The sequence below is a fragment of the Dipodomys merriami genome, unplaced genomic scaffold, assembly GCF_024711535.1.
Source record: "Dipodomys merriami isolate MVZ:Mamm:240054 unplaced genomic scaffold, mDipMer1.0.p SCAF_7, whole genome shotgun sequence".
NCBI classification, from domain to species: Eukaryota; Metazoa; Chordata; class Mammalia; order Rodentia; family Heteromyidae; genus Dipodomys; species Dipodomys merriami.
Genome location: NW_027206290.1, coordinates 37,565,139 through 37,585,109, shown reverse-complemented (window position 1 = coordinate 37,585,109; position 19,971 = coordinate 37,565,139). Strand labels below are relative to the sequence as shown.

General features: G+C 40.2%; 2 protein-coding genes across 3 annotated transcripts in view; one reads left to right on the top strand and one right to left on the bottom strand.

Moving 5' to 3' along the window:
* The window catches only part of Selenof (selenoprotein F), a 50,355-nt gene extending 32,183 nt beyond the window's left edge, over positions 1-18,172 (bottom strand). The window contains exons 1-2 of the mRNA XM_070006354.1: positions 18,065-18,172; positions 10,765-10,932 (exon numbers count right to left, since the gene is read on the bottom strand). Of these exons, the coding sequence (XP_069862455.1) occupies positions 10,765-10,932; positions 18,065-18,139 (243 nt within the window). The 5' untranslated portion in view covers positions 18,140-18,172. The remainder of the gene's footprint in view (positions 1-10,764; positions 10,933-18,064) is intronic.
* A 543-nt stretch (positions 18,173-18,715) lies between these two features.
* Positions 18,716-19,971, top strand: part of Hs2st1 (heparan sulfate 2-O-sulfotransferase 1) — a 141,241-nt gene continuing 139,985 nt past the window's right edge. For both annotated transcript variants that reach the window (XM_070006353.1, XM_070006351.1), the window contains exon 1: positions 18,716-19,214. In XM_070006353.1, coding sequence (XP_069862454.1) covers positions 19,091-19,214 — 124 coding nt within the window. In that variant the 5' untranslated portion in view covers positions 18,716-19,090. The remainder of the gene's footprint in view (positions 19,215-19,971) is intronic.

Genomic DNA, 19,971 nt, shown 5'->3' with positions numbered 1-19,971 from the left:
CTCAGAGTCAAAGCAGACACTCTGAAAACATTACAGGATGGAATAGGAGAAACCCTAGGTCTCCTTGGCTCAGGCTGAAATTTTCTGAATAGAGGCCCGGAAACACAACAAATCAAAGAAAGGTTGGACAAATGGGATTGCATAAAGTTGCAGAGCTTCTGCATGGCAAAGGACATAGCTAGCAAGATCAATAGAAAGCCCACAGATTGGGAGAAGATCTTTACTAGCCATACAACGGACAAGGGTCTCATATCTAAAATATACTTGGAACTCAAAAAATTAAATCCCCCAACAACAAATCCTCAAAGAAACAACTGCCCAATAAACAAGTGGGCGAAAGACTTAAAGAGAAACTTCTCTGAAGAAGAAAGAAGGATGGCCAATAGACACATGAAGAAATGCTCAACATCCCTAGCTATAAAAGAAATGCAAATCAAAACAACATTGAGATACCACCTCACTCCAGTTAGAATGGCAAAAATCAAGAACTCTAACAACAGATGCTGGAGGGGATGTGGACAGAAGGGAACCTTACTGCATTGTTGGTGGGAATGTAAACTTGTTCAACCACTTTGGAAAGCAGTATGGAGGTTCCTCAAAAGACTCCACATAGAACTCCCCTATGACCCAGCAATCCCACTTTTGGGCATTTACCCAAATGTTTACAAACAAGACCACACTAAAGCTACCAGCACAACTATGTTTATTGCAGCATTATTTACCATAGCTAAGATCTGGAACCAACCCAGATGCCCCTCAGTAGATGAATGGATCAAGAAAATGTGGTATATATACACAATGGAATTCTATGCCTCCATCAGAAAGAATGACATTGCCCCATTTGTTAGGAAATGGAAAGACTTGGAAAAAATTATATTAAGTGAAGTAAGCCAGGCCCAAAGAAACATAGGCCCCATGGTTTTCCTTATTTGCAATAGCTAGTATATGTATGAGTCAAGTGGAAAAGGTCAGATAATGTGATGTTAGGAAAATGAACCCTTAGATAAGTATTTTAATGCTTTTTTTCTTTCATGCATGTGTTTCTAACGCATTTATAAGATTATTTCTTTGTTGCTTTGTATGTCCCTCCCCCACAGTATAACCCCTGCTTTCACTATATTTGATGTCAGTATAACTTGTGGAGGAGATGGGGAAAAACCAGTTGTTTAAGGATACAGGTGGACCTGTTGCAACAATGAGAAGTACAAGTTGTCATGTCCAAAATGAGCTTTACAACGTTGGTGCGGGGGCGGGGGGGGGAGGAGGATTGGGATTGGGGGGGAGGGGGGAGGCTGGGAAGGGATGTGAAGGGTAAACAGAGAAGGAGGCTGCAATGCTTGGTAAGAAATATATGCATTATCCTGCCCATGTATTTGTAACCCCTCTGTATAGTATGTTCACAAATAAAATAAAGAAAGAAAGAAAGAGAAAAAAAAGAAAAAAAGAAAATGGCAAGCTATTCACTGTATCAAATGCAATAAAAGAGGTCTTTTTGTTTCCAATTTCTTGAAAAATACAACTTACATTTCTGTTAACTTGAAAAAATGAGATCTGAGCTAATATGGCACATTGTGTGCAAAAAAAAGAGGCATTAATATCATCTTTTTTGTTTTGTTTTGTGCTGGTACTGGAGCTTGAACTCAGGGCCTGGGCAATGTCCCAGACCTTCTGTGCTCATGGCTAGAGCTGCTCTACCACTCTGAGCCACAACAATATTTCTATCTTTTTAGTAGTAAGTTGGTGACAGACTTTCCTGCCCTGGCTAGCTCTGAACTTCTATCCTCTCTGATCACACAAGCTACCAACCTGACTACCATTCTTTAAGAAAATCACAAGATATACCAAATCAAAGAGATCTACTGATTCCTTCTGTTTTCTTTTTACTTCTTTTAGTGGTAACCTTCTTCATATTAGGTAAATATATTTTTTTGGGACTAATAAGCATACAATATATTACAAACTATATGATGGCAGGTTCAAATCTCTAGAGGGAGATTTCATTACATAGTTCTTACATTCCTAGAGGAGAGTGACTTTTGGCTTACTCTGGCATTCCTGGAGCCCATTTTGAGAAAAATATTTAATATATAAATGAACCACTTATTTTTTTCCTCTGAGGCAGCTATCACTAGGAAATGTAATTTTAAGGCAGCCCGAATCACTTCCTTTAAAGTATTGTAATATGTGAATGTTTTAATATACTTAGAAGCTGATCTTAACTGTCATATAAATGACATTAATTAAAAATAAACTTAAATATTTTCTGTTTATATAAATAGCTGTAACAAACATTAAAATATTATACAAATACATTCATTTATAGTTACACACTAGCTGTATGACCTTTTGTCTGCTTAATACTCAATAATGATACTGACCTACTATGAGAATTATATGTTCATCAACTTGAATTGGTTGGAATGGTGCTTTCATATATTAAATATTTCATATATTAAATATATTTCATATATTAAATATTTATGCCACTAATACTGCTAATTCTAGGTGATATTTATGTCAACTTCCAACTGTTATCAAACATTACTCATCTAAGCTTCCTTTGTAAAGAATGTTTCAAGTTATAATTAGAATATCTTTAAAGATACGTATACATCAGTTCATGTATTGATGTTATAGACAACACTAAAGGAAAGCTATTTTAGGAAAAGTGTGAAATTTCTTTAGTCACTCCAATTTCACGCCCAGTAAGCTAAATTTCCATTTTATCCTCCTGTGTTTTATACAGCAGTAGCATTCTGTCTCTGACAGGTTCAAGCTAAAACTTTGCCAATGTCTTGAATAATGCTGTTTAAGCTGACTTCTATATTACTCTGAAATTGGCTCCAGAATTTCCATGTAAATTGAAAGTCAATGAGTATTTTGATGCCTCTTTATCAAAATAAAGAAAGATTATGGGGGAAAGATCGAAGATGGTGTACTAAAGATAGGAAAATATCAGACTTCTGTTTGCTCAATCAGAAACACAAAACTGTAATGGGAAAATTCAGCTCTGAAGTGGACAGCAGGCAAAGTGAAGCAGTCAGAGACTAGTACCAATCAAGAAACTATCAAAACTTACATCTCTGAAAGTGGACAAAAAGCAACATAAAACAATACCTTGTCCAACTAACCTGGTCTTGAAGTAGCCCCAGCTATAACCCATAACATGGCATGGATCAGCTCTTAATGTAGCCTTTGTCTTTTGAGAATCATGGTTTTCCTTGGACCCACACCCAGCATTGATCTCTGCTTTGGGCAGCCCAATCTCAACACAGACCTGCACTTGGAGCAACCTGCTTAAGCAGCCTGCCAAAGCCCACAGCCCAGTGTAAAACAAAAGTACTTCTGTATAAGAAACCCCAGAAGGAGACCACCCCAACATTGATCACAGTGAGTCACAAGCTAACCACCCTCAGGTGACAGACCAGCAAGAAGGGCAGGGGAGAAAACAAGCCCTAGGATCTAAAGCAGGCACAGGACATAAGAAGAGGGGGAAGGAGTAGAAACAAGATACCTCATGGGATTTGGGGAAAGTGAGGATTTAACCTCCAGCTGACTGCATCACAGACTGGTGCTTGGGGGAGCCGTAACAAAGGACAAAGATTTGTGCTTGAAATTCCAACACTGCACTGTCTCAGCCCACACCAGGCAAGAGATAATTCTTCCTCCAGCTGACTGAATCAGAGATTGGTCCTTGAGTGAGCCGCCAACAAGGGGCTCCTCAGAGACCACACTAGTCTCAGCCCATGGTAACTGAGGATTTATTTAGCTCCCTGTCTGCCTAAGTCAAAGAAGAGTGAGGATAAGGCTTCCCAGTGAGCCCCATACCAAAATGGTAGGAACGGATTCCATCAGGAATCCAGGGAGGGATGGAAGGGCGGTGTTCAGCTCCCAGTGCTAAGTGAGGGGATGCCTCCATCTCAACAGGGATAGGGTCAAATGGTATTCCAAACCTGAGTCTCACCCTAGAGCTCAGTCCTCAGGGCTGAGTGTTGGGCTAGCCCATCCAGCAGAGGTCCAAGCCAGAGTCCCACCCCTGAGCTCAGCTCCTAGCGCTATGCGAGATAGAAACCTCGCAAAATAACCAATCAGAAGACAGAGAAATAAAAACTGAAGTGAAAGCCTCTCCAGCAGAAAAGATTTACATGGAAGACAGTCTTAGAACTTGAACACAGAATAGATATAATAGTAGAGGTAATGATGCAAAAAAAGAAATCCAAGCAACAAGAAATGTGTTTGTAAGAACTTCAGGCTGGGAAGGTGGCTCAGTGATAGAGTGCTTGCCTTGCATGCATGAGGCCCTGGGTTTGATTCCTCAGCACCACATAAGCAGAAAAAAAAAGGGCTGGAAGTGGCCCTGTGGCAAGTGGTAGAGTGCTAACCTTGAGCTGAACAGCTGAGGGACAGTGCCCAGGCCCAGAGGTCAGGTATCCCAACTGACAAAAAAAAAAAAACCAAAACAACAAAAAGGTAAAAAGAACTTCAGAAGAGCTAATTTGTGGCTGTTAGGTATTTAGGAAGATAAGCAGGTAATTAAGGGTACAGCCCATCCAGGTAAACTTTAGAACACCTAACAGACCAGACCAGAAAAGAACCTTCAAACCACTGCACTGTGATTCAAACTGGTTCAGTAGAAATCAAGGAGAGGATAAAGTTGTCAGAGAGAAAAGACTAATAAAGGAAAAGACCTAATAAAGGAAAACCAGTTAGAATGACTACTGATTTTTTAGCTGAAACCTGAACAGCAACGAGGGCTTGCATATACCAAGCACTGGACACGAACAACTACCAACCAAGAATACTGTATGCAGCCAAACTTTTGTGCACAACTGAAGAGTAAACAAAAACAATTTATTGCCACCAAACCAGCACTACAGAAGACATTTGAAGATGTACTACATATAGAAAACCAACATGAACAAGAAATAGGCAAAGAAAACAGACCAGAAGAGATGAGTAGATATAGGAAGACAAGAGACACAAACCCTAAAACGAGTTGTAATATGATAGGAGCTATCACATACTTCTAAGTTCATAACTTCTTAATATCAATGGGTTCAATTCTCCAGTCAAAAGATAGGGTGGCTGGGTGAATTAAAGGGCAAGACTCATCTATCTGCTGCCCAAAGAGACATATCTAACTGAAAAAAAAACAAGTATCTAGTGAAGGGGAAAGGCTAGAACAAAGTTTTCGAGCAAACAACCCTCAAAAATAGGCCAAAGTAGCAATACTAATTTCAGAGAAAACAGACTTCAAATTAAAATTAGTAAGGAGAGATGGAGAAGGACATACATATTAATAAAGGGATCTTTCCCTTAGAAGGACCTAACAATTCTCAATTATCTGGGCACCAAATACTAGAGCTCCCAATTTCATCAAATAAATAATACTGGGCCTAAAAACACACTTAGATCCAGATACATTGATAGCTGGTGAGTTCAACACATCACTGTCACTTTTGGATAGCATCCAGGCAAAAAGTTATCCAAGAAACATCAAAGCTAAATCAATGCATTGACTAGACAGACCTGACATCTACAGAATCTTTCACGCAGCAGCATCAAACTATACATTCTTCTTGGCAGCCCAGGGAACTTTCTCCAAAATAGACCATATCCTCAGTCACAAAGCTTGCAAATTCAAGAAAACAAACTGCTCCTTGTATCTTGTCAGACCACAATGGAATAAAGTTAGAGCTCAATAACAAAAGATTTCATAGAGAAAATACTCAAATGAACAATACATTGCTGAATGGTCAATAGGTTATCAAAAAGATAAAGGAAATTCAAACGTCTCTGGAATTCAATATAAACGAACACAAAATACCAGCTCCTCTGAGAACTAGCAAAGGCAATACGCTGAAGAATGTTTATAGCTATGAGTGCCTACACATCAGCAAATTAGAGAAATCTCAAATCAATACTATAACAATATACCTTAAAGAAAAACAAGAACAAGACAAGCCTAGAAAAAAAGGAACAAGACAAATCTGAAACCAGTAGATGGAAAGAAATAACAAAAATTAGATAAGAAATAAATGAATCAGAGACTAAAAAAGAAACTATGAAAGATTCAACAAAACAGTTGATTCTTTGAAAAAATGAACAAAATTGAGAGGCCCCTAGTAAATTTGAGAAGAGAATCCACCCAAATAAATAATATCAGAGGTGAAAAAGGATATATCACAACAGATGCAAGCAGAACTCAAGTATTATAAGGGAATATTTTATAAGTCTCTAGGCCAATAAACTGGAGAATCTGGTAGAAATGGATACATTCTTAGATCATCAATAAACCTAAACTGAACCAAGATATAAACCAGTTAAATAGACCCATAACACACAATTAAATTGAAATAGCAATAAAAAACCTCCCATCCAAGAAAATCCCAGGACCTGGTGAGTTTACAGCTGAATTGTGTAAGTCTTTAAAGGAGAACAGCAATATTCCTTGAACTCTTCAATGAAACAGAAAAGAAGGGATCATTACCAAACTCATTCTATAAAGCTAGCATTACACTCATTCCCAAAATACACAGGGACATCTCTAAAAAAGAGAATAGACCTATCTCTTTGAAGAAAACAGGTGCAAACTTCTCAATACAATTCTAGCTAACCGAATTCATCAACAAAAATCATACAGTATGATTTATTGGGATGCAATGCTGGTTCAACATATGTAAATCAATAAATGTAATACAATACATCAAAAGAAGTAAGGACAAGAACCACACAATCTCAAATAAATGCAGAAAAGCTTTTGACAAGATCTAATACCCTTTTATGATAAAAGCTCTGGAGAAGCTAGGAATACATGGAACATTCTTCAATATAATAGAAGCTATGTTGACAAACCTAGAGCCAACATTATAGTTAATTGTGAAAAACAAACAATTCTCTCTAAAATCAGAAACTGAACTGTATATTGGGAGCTGTTATGTCCATGGTAAATTTAGATAATTTGAAACAAGTTAATAAGGGAATCCTGTTATTAAGAGTGTTGATAGATACAAAACAGACCTTCAGAAAGTAAGCTGGGTATTGCATTGACCTAATGCAACTTAGAGATAATCTGTGAAGCAAGTATTATTACCAAGTTTTTTAAGAGCACAGGAAAAATACTGCCAACATTTAGAAGCTTGGGATTCTACAACGAAACTGGTTTTTCATATCTAACTGCCATATTAATTTGGGCAGATTATGTACTAATTTATTCTCCTATGATAGGGATGGAAGTATTTACATTATCAGCTCCTTGTAAAGATTAAACAAATAGTATAGGCAAAATATTTAGCACATAATAGTGTAACATAAACAATCATATGCAAGGCAAAGTAATTATGACAAAATAAAGAATTTGGAGTAATCTGTTTACAGCCACAAAGAAGGTAAGCAACAAAGGGGAAATGAAAATTCAGTTATCTCAAGAAGTTATAAAAAGACAAGAGATAAACTTCTACAGCAGTATGCATATGTCAATACTGTATTATCTCTGTATTGCCTCTGGTTGGCATGGAATGCATATTAATCTCAAGGCAGGTTACAAAAGAAAAACAATAATGCAACTATATAAAGCTGAAAAATTAAAATTAATCCAAGTACAAAGTGGGATGGAAAGAAGAGTCAGTCCTCAAAATATATAAACCTAGACTGTCTGACACAATTTATATCTGAAGTAATTGCAAATAGTACAAGTTTTCATATTACTAGTTCTATAACCATAAGATAATTCCTCTTTGATTCAGGAGTTGAAAAATAGAATGGAAAATTTTGTTTTCAGTTTTTATCATTGGCAAATATACCATGTTGTAACAGTCTTACCTATTTTCTTTTACTATACTTTGCCAACAGCAATAACAGTTTTTTTAGTTTTCAATATTTTGTTTTTTTTAAATCACCAATCAGATACATACTTCTACCACTGTCATCACCACAGAAGCAAATATAGTTACCTATTATCTATAGGATGGGCACAATTCTAAGCAGTGTAAATGTGATTAATTCCATTCATCCTTAAAACCACCCTATGAGATAACTATTTTTGTAATTTATAGATAAGGATACAGACAAAGCAATCAAATGACTTATCCAAGAATACCACTGAATATCTGAATTGGGTCAGTGTCTTCATTGGTAAAGTCTCTTCTTGATTCAGTCAAGACACAAGGAAGAACAAATTGTCTTGAAGGTAAAAGAAACAAATGGTACAAGAACCTTGATGAGTCTGGGTCCAAAAAACAAAAACCAACCAAAAATCCCAGAACAGGCACTAACTATATACTGCATTACTTACAATTATATATCAACAGTTTGGAAAGAAATACTGTACAGATTAAATTGAACACTACTTCAAATTTAAATGTACTGTGAATCTAAACAGAGGCTTGTCCAACATGCCATATTTTTATGTTTCCATTAACATTTCCAACTATTCTTCTGTTTTAGTTCCATCCAAATTAATATGGTTTCACTGAACTTTCACCACAAAACTAGAGTATGAAAGAGTAATGAAAAATATGGCACCGAGTGCCAGTAGCTAATGTCTGTAATCCTAGCTACTCAAGAAGCTGAGATCTAAGGAGCATGGTTCAAAGCCAACTGGGTCAGGAAAATCTCTGAGACTCTTATCTCCAATTAACCACCAAAAAACCAGAGTGGTGCTATGGCTCAAGTGGTAAAGTACTAGCCTTGAACTGAAGAGCTGAGGACAGCACCCAGGCCCAGAGTTCAAGTCCTACGACTGACAAAAAAAGAAAGAAAAAAAAAAAAGAAAAAAAATGGTACCAGGTAAAAACAGCTCTTATATGCAGGTGGTTTATAGTTTGGGCAGATTTTGTATAAGGCAAAAGGTAAAATCTTTCAATTTACCTTCACGTACAAGGGAGAGTATGTGAAATAAGTGTTTATTATTAAATACCTCTTTTTCTCACCAAAAAAGACAGAAGGGAGTCATATTAAATGCATTAAATTCTATATTTTAAATATATTTAAAGTCATTTTAAAAAAACTTACTGCTTAGATTTCATTTACATGCACAAGCTTAGATTTCATTTACATGCACAAGGACTAATTAACATATATAGAAATTTAAGTATAAAATACATTACTGGTATGTGTGAATCAATAGAGTGGAAAATAGGTTAAGACTGAAAGCTAGAGTTTGGGGAACACTGGGAATTTGAGGTTCATCATACTGAGGAATCGTTCAATTCTGACTGGGCTGAATATAGTAGCACATTATTTGAGTATGCAATATACCATTTTGACCAAGAACTGTATAAAAAGTTCTGAGTATATTACACAGCCCAGGTGATGTAGAGAAGCTTTAGGACAGTCCTGAAATATGGAAAGTTGTGTTTAACTGCCATGCATTTTGAGCATTCATGGCTTTTGCTTAATGGAGTTCTCCTGGAACAACATACACATAGATACTATTGGTACTTCAAAAGCTTCCCCACCTGTTCAGCCATATAAGGGCCGCAAAATCACCTGGTCCATGATGGGACACAGAAATATATGATTCTTGTTGGCTGCTTGGCTTCTTGTTGCCTGTAATGATAAATTTTATATGGCCTGGCGATGCTGTTATAAACATCCATGTAGAAAAGGTTCCCATCTCTGATTTAGAGCAATAAAAATGATCTTGTCACTGGAACTAAACATTAACCATGAAAAATTATCAATAGTGTTTGAAAGCTTTACGGGCTTTAACTCCTCAAACATTTTGAAATGTACAAGTCGTAGAGAATTAAAAGGAAACTTTACAGAGAGATGTTAAATTTTTTTCTCCCTTGAAAGAGGAATCCCCTAAGCCTCTTTCATTTGTTCTTTATTTCTGGAGACTGAATTAGGGGCAAGTGCCCTTAATTTAACTAGGCAAGTGCTTTTCATGGAGCTGCACCACTAGTACCTAAGACAAGTTTACTTGGATAGCACACCCGATCTTTTCAAGCTACTTTAGAATTTTAAAAAATATAAAACAAACAAAAAAAACCTGGGCAAATTCACTATAATTCAAAACAGCAGGTTTTATAGGGCAAAACTACCCATCTTTTACTCAGTTTTCAGAAGATGAAGTTAGGCATCTAGAATTATGAACAACAGGTGTGTTAATATTCATTAACTAGATTGTTATAATTTATTGTCTATAATTATGTACCAGGTAGTATATATTTGCATCAATCTCAGATTTCTTCATAAAACTAGTTTCCTCGTATAATGGCAAATGTATCTAATTAATTATCCTTTGTCTTCATTTGGCCAGAGTTAAGGAAGTCTGGAGAAGGGCAGGATCATATGTAATAGTCGTTCTGCTTCCTTACTGCTAGACAACCACTGCAGAACCCATTCCTGGTGACAGACTGACCTAGTGGGCAGGACAAAAACAACCAGCTGAGGTTTTTAAAAACCGTGAAAGCAAGAGATAACTTCTTTGCATGCGTACATGTATGTGCATGTGTGTGCCAGTACTCAGGCCCTCTTGATCTGGCTGAGGTTTTTTTCTCACTATTAGCAGTCTACCAGTTGAGCTACACCACCAATTCTGGCTTCTTGCTTCCTAACTAAGAGAGTCTCATGATTTCTCTGCCCCATCTGGCTCCTAACTGTGATCATCAAATCTCAACCTTCTGAGTAGCTAGGCTTATAGGCATGAACCACTAGTGTTAGGCTCAGAGATTTCTTTATACTTAAGTTGAAAAAAACTTACATTTTTTTTCGATCAACGGAACCATCTAATGGAAGAGGACTAACAGAAAATAGTACCTTTTTGGTTTCAAATTGTGCTTCCTCCTGACAGCATCCTCTGCAGTCAGGATCCAGCTGAAGGAGGCTGAATTGTCCAAGTAGATCACAAGAGCTGCAGAGCAGGTTGCTAGAGAAGCCTAACTCTCTGCATGCCTCTGATGAGAACTCTGCCCCCAAAGCAGACACCTGAAAACAAAAATGAGCAATAAAGCACAACTCTGTAAGATTTTCAAAAACAATTCTAACACACTGGTGATGAACTATGTAGTTTCATTTGGAGACAAATTCTAAAGTTTTTTTTTTTTTTTGGTTGGTCATGGGGATTGAACTCTGGGCTTGGGTGTTGTCCCTGCATTCTTCAGCTCAAGGTGAACGCTCTACCGCTTGAGCCACAGCGACACGTCTGGATTTCTAGTGGTTTTATTGAAGATAAGTGAATCTCGATCCTCAGATCTCAGCCTCCTGAGTAGCTAGGATTACAGGCGTGAGCCACTGGTGCCCGGCTCTAAAGTATTTTTGAACTCTATAATCTTACATTAGTCTTTGGTTAATAGGGTCTTAGCCTTTCCTGTTCAAGGCTAATGCTTTACCACGTAAGCCACAGCTTTATTTCTGACTTTTAGCTGGTTAGAAATAAGAATCTCAGACTTTTCTTCCACAGCTGCATTTTTGACTTTTGTTGGGTAGAGATAAGAATCTCAGACTTTTCTGCTCCAGCAGGATTCAAACCATAACCAACCTCCTGAGCAGGTTAGGTAGAATTACAAGTGTGAGCAACTGGTGTCTGACAAGCTTTTTGTAAAAAATATGACATCATTTAGTTTAGTGAATGGATTAACTAAAAACATGTATTATATACCTTTTATCACTCAGTTTAAAAAGGAATTTCCTAATAAGAAAAATTAATTCCCATTTCATTTTAAGGACTTAGTACCAGATTTTATGGCCTACAGATTAACATCAACTTGGTGTAGATATATCCCGCAGGGGAAGGGTAGGAAAAGGAATGGGATTGGGGAAGATAGAACATACCAGAAATCAAACTTTTGGTTTTAGGCACTAGTTCAATCCATTTATATGATGTATAATCTTAGGCTATCCTCTCTAAGCCATAATTTCTTTATTAATAAAGCAAGGAACAATAGTTTCTACATAAACCAGATGCTGAAATGATTAAATGATGTCTGAAATCAATCTGAATGATTGACAAAAGGCTTCCAAAAACATTAGCCAGGCACTGATGGCTCAGGACTATAGTCCTAGATACTTGGGAGGCTGAAATCTGAGGATCACAATTCATATTCAGCTCAGGCAGAAAAGTCTATGAATTCTTATCTCCAACTAACCAGCAAAAATTCACAAGGGAGGTGTGGTTCCAGTGACAAGAGTACTAGCCTTGAGCTGAAAAAAGATAAGGGATAGCAAGAGACCCTGAGTTCAGGCTCTGATTACCAGCACAGAAAATAAAAATACAACAAACCCCAAACCATTACCTTTCCTCCTTTATCCATTCTTCTTTCCCTTCTCAGTGAACAAGGTTTATCTTTATTTGCTGAACGTCAGTCCTCTATCTGCTTTTGATTCTATCATTTCTATATTTCAGGGATTTAATTTCACTGTATATTCTTATTATGTATTCAAGTCCTATGGTTTTAATTGCTCTTGCTGATTGCCATTTTGCAATAGTTTCTCATCTACCGTTTCACTAAATTTGCTAAAAGATGTCAAATGAAAGGGCATCGAAACCTGCTATAGGTTTGCCCTCGGTTTCTTGTTTTGTCTTCTGTGCATTTCTCTCTCTCTCTCTCTCTTTCGTCGGTCAGTCATGGGGCTTTAACTCTGGGCCTGCGTGCTGTCCCTCAGCAATTCATCTCAAGGCTACCACTTGAGCCACAGCACCGCTTCGGGTTTTCTGGTGGTTTACTGGAGACAAGAGTCTCACGGGCTTTCTTGCCTGGGCTGGCTTTGAACCATGATCCTCACATCTCAGCCTCCTGATTAGCTACATTACAGGCATGAGCCACCAGCGCCCAGCTCTGTGCATCTCTTAAATGTGGTTGTTTCCAATAGTTCTTATTTTTACTCTTTTTGATTTACTTACTTTCTGTAGGAAATACTAGCTATGGCCCTTACTGAAAGCTCTAAAGTCTTTTTTGTTGAGTAGGAAGCTTTCAAAGACAATAGCCTACTTGATTCTGACTTATATATTGCACATGTATTACAAATTCAAAATCTCCTTATACTGAAACTTAGCCTTCTCCCTTAAATCTAGCCCTCCTAATGTATTTAGTATCTTAAAAAAAATAGCATCGTTTCTGTGACCACCTAGTCTCCCACATACTCTCTTTACTATCCTCACAACTAATTATATTTAATATATTCTCACAATTCTGCCCATTAACGAGCTCTCAAACCTTTGTTCCTCAGTGGCTTAAGTAATCCCTGCTGCCATCATTTCTCATTACTTCTCCTCCAATCCCCACCACCTTCTAGATATAAGGATCTTGAAGTTAAAAACTACCACCACCAAAACCTCTTACTCCTCATACCATTCTCACTAGGATTCTTTTAATCACTTTTTCTACCTGTTATTCCTATTTATTTCTAAGAACCTAATGAGTGCCTTTATTCTAGGAAGCCTTCTCTAAAGGATTCAGATCTCACTTTTAGCCATAGTACTTTTAGTCTCTGAAAAATTGGTGGATAATTACCCCAAACTGCCACTTGTAATACTGTGACATATGAATCTAGAGCTTTCTGACTCTCCAATCATACTGTGAACTCTTCAGTTTCATGAGGAAATGGTATTATTTTTAGGCAGTTCTTTCATTGTGTTGCAGATTCAAGATTTTGAATCAAAGAATATCCAGACATATGTTTAAGCAACCTCACAAATAAAATTCAAATGCTAAATATATAAGTTCAAAACTATGTTACACCTAGTATCATTTTATTGCCCCAAATAACTAAACAGCATGTAAATATGCACATTAATGCCAAATACTAAATTTCAAAATAATTAGCCATTCTTATATGAGATTCTCAAGTAAAGGTCTTGACTGATAACAATTTCACTTTCTCTATTTGAAACTAGAATTAACTAACAGAATCATTCCATACTTTTCCATGCATTGTTTTACTTCACTCTAGAAATTTAACCTTCTCCTGCAATTCTGAACAAATCTCAAACTGAATACAGATGAGTTCAGAGAATGAACTCTAACATAAAGTATACCAGAAACACAGTCCAGATATTTTGCTAAGAGCTTGGCATTATTCCCTAACTGAAATGAACAGGTCCTTATCAAATCTCACATGGAAGATGATTCCCCAAGAGCAGTGTTGATATATGTGGGCATGTGTGTGTGGTATTGGGGGTCCTCATGAGTACACTAAGCAATTTTTTATAAGAATGGATGAGCTAGTTGCAGCTGTCTCTTTTTCATGCTGTCTCTTCCACTTCTACTTTTTATCTTGAGTTGAAACATCATAAGGCCCTCTCCAGAGGTAGTTGTTCTAATCGGACTTCTCAGATTTTGGAATGTAAGCTGAAATGTCTTGACCTGGTCTCAACTATTGTGTTATAGCAACAAGAAAAAAAAAGGCTAAAACAACCTCTAAACACTGTTACTACCACATTGTACACAACATCCATGATGCCTCACTGTTCTACCTATCACTAACAAAAACCGCTTGCAATTGAAATGTCATCCTTTGTTTAGAAGACAGAACAAGATATGAACCTATGAAGAAATGGGAGGGAAATGGATTGTCTCAGAATTCTAACTGAGGAAATATTATATATGATCTGAAAGGATTGAATGCCACTTAGTTCTGAGGAGTTTTAATAAATAGCTCTCTTAGGTTAAAAAAAATCTTTAGGTTGTCTAAAGACTCAAGAGAATGAATGAACAAAGTATGAGTTAATTCTTGATGACAGGTTTCCTTTTTCCCTCCCTCCTTTTCTTTTTTATAACAAGTGCTAGATGGAGACTGAGTCCAGGACCCAAGGTTTGCCAGGCAACTAACTGTTCTACTCTTGAGCTACTTCTAGCCCTTTGTTTCTATATTTAATTTTTAAGATGGGACCTTGTTTACTTTTGTTTAAATTGGTCTCAAACTCAAGATCCTTGTACTTTTACCTCCTGAGTAGGTGGGAATACAGACAGAATTAACATATCCTACAACTGTGAAATCCATGTATGTTTTTTTTTCTTAATTTGTTTTTTCCATCAGTTCTCTATACTTCTTTTTATGTTCATTTTTTTCTCTTTATTGGGAACCCTTCTAATTACAGACAAGATGGGAATAAATAAAAAATAAGTGTTAGAGTAGTTAAAATAGTTCAATAAGGATAAATGTCTAGCCTCTTTTGTTGTCAGCCTCCTGGCGAGAAGTGTGTGTTAGGACCCCAAATCTCTGGTTAGAGAGAGCTGAAACAATTCCCTATTGTTTGGCTGCCATCTTACTTCCTTATGTCTAGATTTTTTTTTTTTTTTTTTTTTTGTCAGCCATGGGGCTTGAACTCTGGATCTGGGCACTGTCCCTTAGCTCTTCAGCTCAAGGCTAGAGCTCTACCATTTGAGCCACAGCGCCATTTCCAGAAGCAATTTATATAGTGAGTGTTCTAAAGCAACTGCAGTGATCTTGATGGGAGATAGCATGAAACAAGACAAAGGAGTAGGAGGCCATTAATACCTTAGTGGGACTTAAATGAACAAATATAAGTGAGGCACAATGAAAAAAACTAAAGGAAAATTATCTTTAGTAACACTCTAATTGTCATGGGGCAATGTAAAATATATAGTACAAATTATAATACACTATACACAGGAGAAATTACATCTGACTTAAGGTATGCATTCTAAACACTTCACAGAAAATACAAGAAAATTAAGGACAAGAGTAAATTATTTGCCTTATAGTCAGTTACTGTTCTAAGTAACATCACAAATTTAATGGGCAGAGTTTGGTAGAGGTGTGTAGAATGTTTGTACATAAGCAAAATAGTAGTTGTAGCTAGGATTTAATTTGATGGGTTATTATTTTGTTAAGATGCTCTGATCTGTGGAGTCACATTTACAAGTAAATGGATAAGCTGATTCCTATCATAGCATGTAACATCTGGACTTTAACCTCTCTTCTTCCCACAACTCTCAAACATACCTAAAACTGGAATCACTGACATGTAACAGAGCTATATGAAGTAAATTGTAACAGACTGTTTATAGTAGTTTACAAATAGTACTTCTATAATGTCAGATCATTGCTTGTGGATCCTTAACTCATCTATCAAATATCTTAGGTGACCAGGTATTATAATATGTCACTAGAGAGAAAACAGTAATCAGGAACCGTGACCTGGTTCTCCTTATAGAAAGATCCAATTAACTTAGTGAGAGAATGCAACTTGCAGCAAATTGTAAAAGAATGTTTAAAGAACTTGAAAGTAAAACTACTGATCACCAATGTAGTACAGAGCCTCCTAATACCTAGGCTAGTGAGAAGTTTTCTTGAAGGAAGGTGAGAGAGTAAGTAGGTAAGTTGAAGACACATATTGATGGAAGAGTAGGAGAGGATAGGAAGCAGTTGCTAGGTAATACACACTCCATGGTCTGGTGAGAGATAACAGTATATGAAATAAACAAGCGACTCCAGTTTTCCATTTCTACCTTTTTGTTCTCCTAGTAGAGCAAATATTGGGAAATAAGCCTAGACAAGGAAGTGCCTTGTTAAAGAACATTCAGGACAGACTCTACCTTAAAAGCAAGAGGAAAAGTATCAATTATGATAGATTTTAGAAAGAACAGTCTCAATGTAAGGTAGAGATTTGATTGGAAAGGGAGAAAATAAAAGAAACTAGTTAGCAAAACTCTATGGTAATCTCAGGCCAGTTAAGATACTGGCCTGAACTTAAAAGTACTTCAAGTGGAAAAGTATATAAGGAAAGGAAGGAGTCAGAGATGCCTTTCAAGTTTCTGACTTGGGATTCTGTGAATGTCCCTGTTCAATGGCCATGAATTCCCCCTATCCTGGCACACACACTTCCTTACATTGTGACCCTGTCATTCCTTCCATGTAGAAAGGGAGTCTATTCACTCATCTTTGAAACATGGACATAGCTTGTGACTTGCTTTGACAAGTACTACTTGATGGAAATGACACAGGTAATTTTCAAGGCAAGACCACAAAGCTTAACCTTGTTAAATTTTTGCTTTCCTGAAGCACTGTCCCAAGACTATTGTGAAGTCTGTAGTCTACTGAAAGTGAGAATTCACAAGAAGAACTACATGGTCAGAGCTACCAACTATAAATGATGATTCTCTTATACTTTGCAATTCAGCTGACTAGTTCCAAAGTGTTTAAAGGAGGCCAGAGAAATAGGAGCAACGCTCCCCTGACACACAGAAGGGTGAAAAAAACAAAACTTTTAAGCCACTAAATTATTTTTTTTATTGGGGAGGAAGGTCTATACAGTAACACCAACTTTCAAAGAGTCAAATTAGGGAAAGGCAGCTTGTTAGGGGAGCGATATCCCAGTAATTTCCAGATTTACCAAGTCCCTGAACAACACAACTACATTGGGATATTCATTAGAGACTAAAAAGAAACTGAATTTTGGGCAAGTAGCCAAAAATAAAAAAGGGATACTTTGAAAACTCCTTCAGACATGATTGCACAGGACTTTTAAGTCCTAACTCCTCCAAACCTTCGATGTATCCATTAAAGTCAAGTCGTGTGGGGAGAAAACTTTTCTGCCATCTCAGCAAAGAATGAAAGAATGAAGCTGGCGCGCAGTGCCTCACATGTTACCATTCACACAGCACAGGAGTTCGTACGTGGACTACAAACTCCTTGTAAGTTAACTTTAGGGAGGGAGGGGAGTCGATTTTCCTGTTTCAAAGATTAAGAGCACAGGGATGTGTTAACGGAGAAAATCGAAATAAAACCAACCAACCAGGAAGGGGGCTAAAAGAACACAGGAATTGCTCGAATGGACCAAAAGCGTGAGGATTTTTTCCTTTAAGATGCAGAGGCCTTGTAGGGATGGGCGCAGGGTGTCTTTCTGCCCAATTTAAAAGAAACCTCCACTCCCTTTCCAGCTTCATGGCCCCAACCCCGCCCCGCCGTGGTGATGAGGGCCGTGCAAGCGACCAGGTCCGCAGACGGACAGACCCTCAAGCCCGAACTACAGCCACGTCGCCCGGCGGCCAGGGCCCGGCCCCTCCCAGGCCCCCCCTCCCCCCGGTGCGGCTCCCACGCGGGACGCCATCTGCCGGCCTCCTCCTGTCCGGGCCTCCGGGTGACCGACACTCACCGCCTGAAGCACAGTCGCCAACAACAACCGCAACCCACACGCCGGCCCGAGCCACCCGCCCTGCCCGGCCGCCATCGCTCTCAACTATCGTCAACCTCGGGGATGCGCCGAGGACCCCAGAGCTAAGGGGTGTCCCTTCCAGAGCCTGACTCGAAACAGGACGCCAAAGGCCGCTGCCATCGACTAGGTTATTCAGGAGAGACACACATTAACCAACGGAATGTAAGAACTTCGGGGTGACGGGATGCAAAAACAGTCGTCTGGGGCTTTCAATTACTCAAATCAGGCACTGTCCTAAATTCCCCATTCTTGCGCTGGCTTGAACTCCTTCCTTTCATTCACGACATTTCGTCAGGCAGCCACGAAACCCCGCCTCCTCCAGTTTCAGCCCTGCCTCTTTCTCTAATTTGAGCCAATCGCATGTCGCTTTGGTTGAGCCCGGTGGAAAAGGAACCCAACCGTAAACCGAACTCTGAACGGAACGCCTGGGGTTTTTGCAACCAATGAGCAGCACCGACTCGGAGAGGGGGGGGTGGAGCCTGTGGTTGCCGAGCAGCGTACGTAGATGCGCGCGCGTGGTGGCCGCGGGGGATGGGAAAGGGGCGGGGCCGAGGGCGGCGCAGCCGCAGCCGCAGCGCTGGTGGAGGGGCGCGCGTCCGCCAGCCGTGGAAGGTGGGAAGGCAGCCGGCGAGGAAGGCGGGCGGGCCGTCGGACGTACTGGGGTCGAGAACTGAAGCAGTTGAGGCAGCCGACGGAGTCCGGCATCCTCCTCCTCGCGCTGTGTTTGCTGCGCGGGCTCTTGAAGGAGTGGGTGGCAGCTGAGTCGGCCGGGCAGAAGCGGACGCCGGCGGGGTCGGTGCTGGCGCCTGGGGGCGGGGGACCGGAGAGGCGAGAAGGGGGGTCGCTGCGGCGGTGCGCTGCCCGGCGCGTCCTCCTCGCCCCTCTCCCGGCTCGGCGGGCCCGGGGCCCCGCTGCCCGCCTCCCCCCCCCCCCCGCGGTATGTCTTGATCCCGAGCGGCGGGTTTCATGGGGCTCCTCAGGATTATGATGCCGCCCAAGTTGCAGCTGCTGGCGGTGGTGGCCTTCGTGGTGGCGATGCTCTTCCTGGAGAACCAGATCCAGAAACTGGAGGAGTCCCAGTCGAAGCTAGGTGAGGGGCTGAGTGGTTTTTGGATGGGACCGGGTCCGGGAAGAGTGGGCGTTCGTGTCCCGTGGGGTCTGGTTCCAGGGGAGGGGGGGGTGGCTGAGGTTGGCGCTGGGGGAGCATCTAGAGCGCGCGCTCCGGCTCCCGGCCGGGTCGAGCCCCGGGCGGCGTTCGCAGCCCGCCGGGTCACGGGCCCGAGGTGGCAAGGGTCGCCCCCGACGTAGCCGTTCCGTGGGGAGGGGAGGGGGAAAGCGCGAACTCTGGAGAGCTAGCTGGTGCTTCTGGACTCCTCCAGAAAGCCGTGAGAGAAAGGCTCGACGAGCCCCAGCTCGCGTGTTCCCGGAGCATTCCAAAGGGGGAGCTCGGCGGGGGTCAGGGAGGGAGGGGGGGCGGTATTCGAACTCGAGGTCTGGACACCTTGGGTAGAGAATTTCGCGGGGGGGGGGGGGGTTGGCGGGAAGGTGAACGGTGGAAAGGATGCCCGGGAATTGGTTGGAGATGCCGGGAAGGCTGGGGAGCGAGAGGAGGAACTGCACTTGCATTTATTATTAACTGGAGTTGGGCTCTTGCGTTGAGGGGGGGTGAGGGGGAAGGACCTTACCGGCTGGCGGTGGTGCTGGGCTGGGCAGGTGGGACTGGGGAGCCAGGGGAAAGCTTTCCCGGAACGGCGAGGCATCCGGGATCGAAATGCCTTCTCAGTGGTTAATGTGGGTTTCAGAATCGGGTTGTGTCTGCGCGCTGCTTCGCGGCCGTGTTTGTAGTA